The sequence below is a fragment of the Parasteatoda tepidariorum genome, chromosome 2 (assembly GCF_043381705.1).
Source record: "Parasteatoda tepidariorum isolate YZ-2023 chromosome 2, CAS_Ptep_4.0, whole genome shotgun sequence".
Classification (NCBI taxonomy): Eukaryota; Metazoa; Arthropoda; class Arachnida; order Araneae; family Theridiidae; genus Parasteatoda; species Parasteatoda tepidariorum.
This window is the reverse complement of record NC_092205.1, coordinates 95,953,524-95,961,078: the sequence shown is the minus strand read 5'-3', so window position 1 is coordinate 95,961,078 and position 7,555 is coordinate 95,953,524. Positions and strand designations below refer to the sequence as shown.

Sequence of the window (7,555 nt, the reverse complement as noted above, 5' to 3'; positions counted from 1 at the left end):
TGATAGAAATAAAACATTTTTTAACATTCTGAGACAATTAAACATGTTTTGACAATTTCAATTTCGTCTTTTTTTATACTTCGATAGCATTTCTGTTTTCTTTTCTCTAACTTGAATAGTAATTTGCTACTTCCCAATGGGAATTCTATTTTTTTAAATTCATTTTTGAAAATAATTCAAGAAACATATTTTATATAACGAAACATCTTTTACATTGAAAGAAAAAAAATATTGAAAAAATTGTTTATAGATTCTTCTGCAAACTAGTTTATGAATTTAAATGTTTTTTTTTTTTTTTTTTTTTTTTGCTTGATCAGTATACATTACTAGAAAAGAACTTATTGCACACAATCTAAAAAATTACATTTATACATTCATCAACTTATTAACTGCAAAATTTATTACAGATTCTGGATCTGATGAAGAAACAACTTCGACTACAACTGAGCCGACAACTACGACGCAGCAATCGACTACGACAGAAGGAGAAACTGCAACCACAGAAGCAGGTAAAAGATAAATTATTTTTATCGGTACCTACTCTCTTAAAATATACTGCGCTCTTTTAGTTAATTGAAATACTGAAATCATGAATGTATTAATGAAACCTTACAATGTATAGTGCAATTTAGGCAATTTATTTAATTGATAAGATCTTTCAAGGTCTAGAAACAAATATGTAGGGTGCCCCTTAATGACTACCATTCATACTTTTAGAATCATTGTCCAAAGCTAAAATAAAATAAAGTCTACACATTAGTATTTGTAAATTTACTTTAAAGTTAAGAAAAATTGATTTTAAAATCTGTCCGACAGTTTTTGGAGTCAATCGAATTAATTAGTAGATCGAATTATAAAAAAATTGCAAAATCATTTTGACTGTTAATTTAAAAAAAGTCGTTTTTGATATAGAATAAAAAAATATCAAACTGGTTTTTTAGTTCCTTGATTCAACAGTAACTCATCATATTCATTTTGATAAAGTTATCTCACTCATAGGTTCATTTACATTTATTACTACATTTTTTTATCTTTATTTTATCTAAAAAATGACTTTAAAAATAATGGATCAAAGATGAGAAATAAGGAAAAATTTCATTTAAAAATAACGAAAGATTGCGTGTTTTTAGAAGAGACGACAACAAGTCCCACCACTACGACAGAAAAGCAAACAACTACGAAGAAACCAACAACAACAACGAGAATGACTACAACAGCAACGGATGAGCCTACTACAACATTAAAAAACATCGAAACCACATCTACAACTACAACAGAAAAACCCACAGCACTTACAACAATGAAAACAACAACAGAAATGGACACGACAACAGAAGCCGATGAGACTACGGTAAAAGACACTACAACTACGAAAAAGCCTACCTCAGCACCAACTACAACAGAAGTTACGACAACGACAAGAGCTGCAACAACTACATCAACAACAGAGACACCAACGACAACAGAGACACCAACGACAACAGAGACACTAACTACAATAGAGACACTAACTACAACAGACGCACCAACGACAACAGAGGCACCAACTACAACAGAGACACCAACGACAACAGAGGCACCAACGACAACAGAGACACTAACGACAACAGAGAAACCAACGACAGAAGCAGCTACCACAACGGAGCCAACTACATTATCAGAGACAACAACTACAAGTACTACAACGACAACACCAATCCCAACTACTACAACTACCACTACCCAAACTACAACTGATGCACCAAAAACCACAACCCTATCTACTACTACAACTGAACAAACAACAACTGAACAATCGACCACTACTACTTCTCCAGGAACCACAACTGTTAGGACAACAACAACAACTGGTTTGTGACTTTTAATTGATTTCGTTATAGATTTTTAAAATAAAATCAAAGTTAATTTTTCTTCTTCTCTGCACTACAGCCAAGAGCAGGCCAGGGGCGTCGCTGCGAGATTTTTTTTTATCGGGGTCTATGAGTTGTATGTTGTTTCCAATAATTCATCTTTAAAAAACCTTAGAGATCATTCAGATTTTTATAAATTTTGCTATTTCCAAATTAATTTAAATTAGAAGTACTAAAGATTCATTTTTTTATGGAAAATGAGGGGGGGGAATCTGAGTTTAAACCTGAAATCCGAAAAAAACCATTAGCCTTTTTTACTGAATTATCAGTCCTTTTCGTCTCATATTTGACGTCACTCATTTTAGCGTTTAAGTAATATTCAAATCTTTCATCTAAGATTCGAATGAAATATTTCATATGTGATTGGATTGGATTAAATTGGATTGGATTCAGTAAAAATTAGATTTTAACCTGAAACCTAAAAAAAAAAAATTAGTTCCATTGACTGGTGTTTGATATTATTCAATTTACCGAAATAACATACAAATGCCGACCGGCCTGTGTAGGGGGCAGGGAACTGTCCTTACATCAGGAAGGTTCTGCGTTCGAATCCCGGGCAAGGCATGGATGTTTCTTTCTCTCTGTGTGTTCTATGTCCTTTCTCCTTTGTGTGTGAATGGGACACGCCCTATAAATGGGTTTGAGGTTGTGTGAATGGTGTGGTAGAAGTCGAATTCTTGGCCATAGATGGCGCCACTGAAAAACAAGGACAATCGCACCCCATCTGCCTAAACAGGCATACGACAAAAAAAAACATACAAATGCAACAATACTTCATTTGGTCAGATAGCAATAGTAAGTCTGATGCATAAGAAGGAGAACGTGCATTTTTGTACATGAAATCCTTATAACTTTTAAACTGTTGCTCCAATCTTCTCATAGATCTAGATTCAGCGCAAAAAATTTATGGAAAACAATGACTCACTTGCTTGTATAAAAGATATTCAATTCTTCCATCTGAAATTAATCAAATTTCATCTAAAAAAGAATGAAGCATACAGGTGAGAAAAAGGGAGGTTTTCAGCCTTGCTTATTAGAAAACAATGGCCTAATTGCAATAATTTTCTATGTATTTTATACATAGAAAACAATGACTCACTTGCATGCAGAAAAGTTTAACGAGGACCGATACCGCACACCCTCAGTCTCTACTCAGGTTGATGAAAGTGGTCACCCACCCGCTTACTGACCGCAGCCAGTGATGCTTGACTTCGGTGTTCTACTGGGAACCAGGTCTTTACGATCAGTCCACTGCGGGACCCAAACTATCAAGACCCTCTATCCTAGATGACGATCACCCCACATATTTCAAAGGGCAAGAATTCAAATCCATTAAAAAAAGTGTATGTTTATTCAGAGAAAGTACGTTTTTGAGTCTGATTTCGTAACTTAAAATATTGTCATTACTTATTAATTAGTATATCTACGATCGGACAGTCGCCTATATTAAGATAAATTCATAGCATGCGAAATTCCGATCATCAAGAGTTATACAGCGTGCTTACTTTTTGTTTTGAGCACTGTACTACTCACGAGGCTAATGAAGCACTTAGTCTGGCACAGAGATATATCCTTTTGCAGAGACATTTTAACTCTTTAATTTACATATGTCACTGTGAATGACTGAAATTGCTGATTATTGACTTCCACTGGTGAATGTTGACAATCACATAGTCGCTTTGATAAATGTCCAAAATATATACTAAGTGCAGTTAAGTGCCACTGCCAGGTATACATTTGCCCGGTATGCCCTACATCAATGTGTTTTTTTTAGGTTCAGTGCCACTGCCCGGAATACCCTGCATGCTATTTGATTAATATCAAGTCAGATATAACAAATATTTTGGACATTCACCAAAGCAACTATGTGATTATTGACATTCACCGGTGAATGTCGACATTCTTTTGATTCGGTCATTCACAGTAACATATATATTTTTTTCATTCATAATTTTATAATTCATTTTTGAAGATTCACCATAGCTCGTAACATCGGTAATAGTCCTAATTTAATAAAATAAATTTATATAATTTGAAAAATATTTCAAATTTAATCCTTTTTTTAATCTTTGATTAATTTAATTTAGTATATATAATTTAATTAATATGACAATTAAATTTCTACATTTTATGTCTTTAGATACCCCATCCACAGTTCCAGACACGGCAACAACATCTACCACTGTAGCTCCAACAACCACTACTACGGACCCGCCAACTACAACTGAAAAGACGACCACCTCAACCACAACAGAAACTCCGACAACAACGATTCCTACCACCACAACTACAATGGCAACTACTTCCACTACTTTGGAAACAACATCCACCACTACGTTAGATCCGACAACAACAACAACTCTACAGACCACGACCGCATCTACTGAACCCACTGGTGATTATTTAAGATAATTTTTCTCATATTTTAATTAAACATTTAACAATTAACCTTTTTCTTACGACTGGTACAACATGTGGACCACTTGTGATGGTACAATACGGTATACCGTAAGCAAAGAGTTGAAATAATACTTAACGCTTTTGCCTTCTCTCAATTATAGTTGTCAACCAAGGTCAAAAAATTTAGAATTTTTCGAAATGAGAGATACTTTAAGTCAAAAACAAAAGAGGGTGTCCATAATTCACGTTTTCTTTTCTATAAATGCATACGTTACCGAGAAGGACCGAAATTAAGAGAAAGTGAATGTCAACAATCACATAGTCACTTTGGTGAATGTCCGAAATATTTGTTATATCCGATTTTATATTAATTTTTTCATTGATATTATTATATTTATTCGATATTTTTAATATCTACTAAGGATAGATTAGGAGAAACATCAGTGTTCGGAGTACCGGGTAGTGGCACTGAACCTTTAATAAACATCAGCGTAGGGCATACCGGGCAAAAGTATACCGGGCAGTGGCACTTTACTAGACCTAGTATATATTTCGACATTCAATAAAGTGACTATGTGATTGTCAACATTCACTGGCGGAATTCAACAACCACCAATTTTGGTCATTCACAGTAACACGTATAATATTCTTTCGTTAGTTTTATTCTATAGTTTTTAAGTTATTTGTAAAAACTGTAAATATATTTTAAAAAGATCTTGATCGCAACTTTCACTAATAGGAATTTTTTGTAGGCTTGTTAAACTTTCATTGATAGTAATTAATATACGATAGCACTTAAAAGTTTTATTGCATTAAGAAGCAACGTTTATGATAGGCAGTTTTGATTTTAGAAAAAACCGCTTAGTTATAAATCAATCAATTCAAAAAAATTCTGTTATTCAGAAAAGAACTCGCAGCAAACTTAACCTTAAAACCTAATTTATACTACGATGTTCTGAAACTATAAAATAGTTTGCATTAATATTGTTGATAATCTTATTTAAAGAGGAAGCAACAAACTCATATAAATTTGTGACGTAACTACCACTATAAATATTAAATACCAATTCGCTAGTATATAAAACATGTTAACTTGTTTAATATTTCTTGAGGTAACTATTGATAGATGAAGATTGACGTAGTAGATAATTTTTAACCCTTATTGGCGACTTCCGGGCGTGATATGAACTCGCCAATATTGATCACAAATTAGAGCTCAAAAATCCGGGAAAGTAAATGAATTTCTCATGCCAGTATATAAATAAAAATGCGAGGAAAATTTATAAATAAATACTATAAATCAACTAGTAATAATCGTTGATCGAATTCTATCACTGATAAAATTCTGGAGGGGGAGTAATGTGGCGTAACTACCACTATAAATTTAAATACCAATTTACTAGTATATAAGAGATAACTTGATTCTGTATTGAGGTACCTCTATTAATAGATGAAGGTTGATATAGTCGATAATTATCTATAGCTCGTTCACCAGGAGTTGGTACTTGGCTCCACCTCCTCAGACGAAGAGTTCATTTCAGCGCTGGAGTAAGGGGAGAAACGTCTCCGCCCTTGAAATTGAGACAACCCTTAATGAGCGCCAAACGCAAACAGGGAATTCTTTTTCAGTCACTTACTTCGCTTTACCATCTGCTATTATACCTTTCGTTATTCTAGCTAATTAAATATATTGCAGCAAAATGTCTCAAAAAGGACGAGCTATTCACTCAAAATATCAAATTTATGAAATATTTAATGTTGAAAAAGAAAGTTTGCGAAATAAATATTTTTGATACACGATCGCAGAACATCAACCTTGTCAGGGTTGTTCACATCCTTCTCCCAAAAATAATGGAAGAATATTGTCGGATACCACTTGATGAAGGCGGAGTCAAGTGTCAACTCCTGGTGAACGAACTATTCCCACAGATATTATAAATAAGAATATCTTTAATTGTGAAAAACCTTATTGAAGAAGCTTTAAATTTATATTATGAAAATCCACGCTGGGGAAAATGAGAAGAAAAACCAATTGGGCAAACTCAAGGGTCAGCAACTATCCTGCTTGCGAGTTTCGTGTGGCTCTTTATAGGTGCAGATCTACAGTTCCATATCAGCTCCATACCAGTTCCAGGTATATGTCATCTCAAGGTCCAACTAAAGAACTGCTAGGATTACTACCGCTCTCATGACAAACTCGTGGAGAAGATATAGCAAATGCTGTGCAAAATTACCAGCAAAACAATGGAATCTTTCTAAATAAAATCGTTTCAATAGCAAATAATGAAGTCAGAAGTATGACAGGAATACCGAGTAGGGTAACATCAATTCTTCAGAAAAATGTCCCGCAGTGGACTGATCGTTAAGACAAGGTTCCCAACAGATCACCGAAGTCAAGCATCACTGGCTGCTGTCAGTGTACGGGTGGGTGACCACTTGGATCAGTCTGCGAGGGTGTGCGTGATATCGGTTCTCATTAAACTGTTCTACCGTAAAGTGTTCAACTTCGTGTGCAGGGAGTCTGGCTACCGAAGCGGGGTTGCCATCCCCTCTGCAAAGTTATCAAAATTGTGATGGTATGTCTTCGGATCAACCTCCGGGCTGTTTCCTAGACAGTCGCCAATAGCCCCTAGTGTGACGATAGTGAATTACAACAACAACAACAACTTTAGAAAAAAAACTACAAAATTCTATCGTTTCACTGCATAATTCATCAAGAAGAGCTTTGTGCCTTAACATTTCCGGCCAAGAGAGCTGAGGTCGCGAACTGGGTAATTAAGACTATTAACAGCATCTTGGCAAAACCACTCGACCATCGTCAGGTAAAAGATTTCCTTGAAGAAATGGATAATCAGTTTTGTAACCTACTTCTGCACAATAAAGTGCGATGGCTTTATAGAGGTATAGAGGTGAAGTAACATTGTGCTTCGTGCTTGAGTGAAATAGAAAACATTCTTCAACGAAAAAAAAAAGCATTGAGCATCCCGAATTGGAAGAAGACAAATGGCCGCCAATTTTCAACTTCATGGTATATACCACAAGGAAATTAAATGAACTAAATCTAAAACTGAAAGGAAAGGGCAATCCAACGTGCGCCTTGCTTGAAGTAGCTTGTTTCGAGAAAAAAATTACACTTCTATTTGTTGAAGACATGGAGAGCGAACGGTAAATAAAAATCTAGAATCGTGTTTGAAACTTAAAACAACAAGTTATTAGCCAAATTTAATTATATATATATACAACAT

The 7,555-nt window shown here is 34.6% G+C and overlaps 1 protein-coding gene across 1 annotated transcript in view; it reads left to right on the top strand.

Moving 5' to 3' along the window:
• Positions 1-309: 309 nt before the first annotated feature.
• LOC107444865 (uncharacterized) overlaps positions 310-7,555 on the top strand; it is a gene marked incomplete in the record, with an annotated part of 88,239 nt that continues 80,993 nt past the window's right edge. The window contains 3 exon segments of the mRNA XM_071177955.1: positions 310-509; positions 1,131-1,850; positions 4,051-4,305. Of these exon segments, the coding sequence (XP_071034056.1) occupies positions 1,205-1,850; positions 4,051-4,305 (901 nt within the window).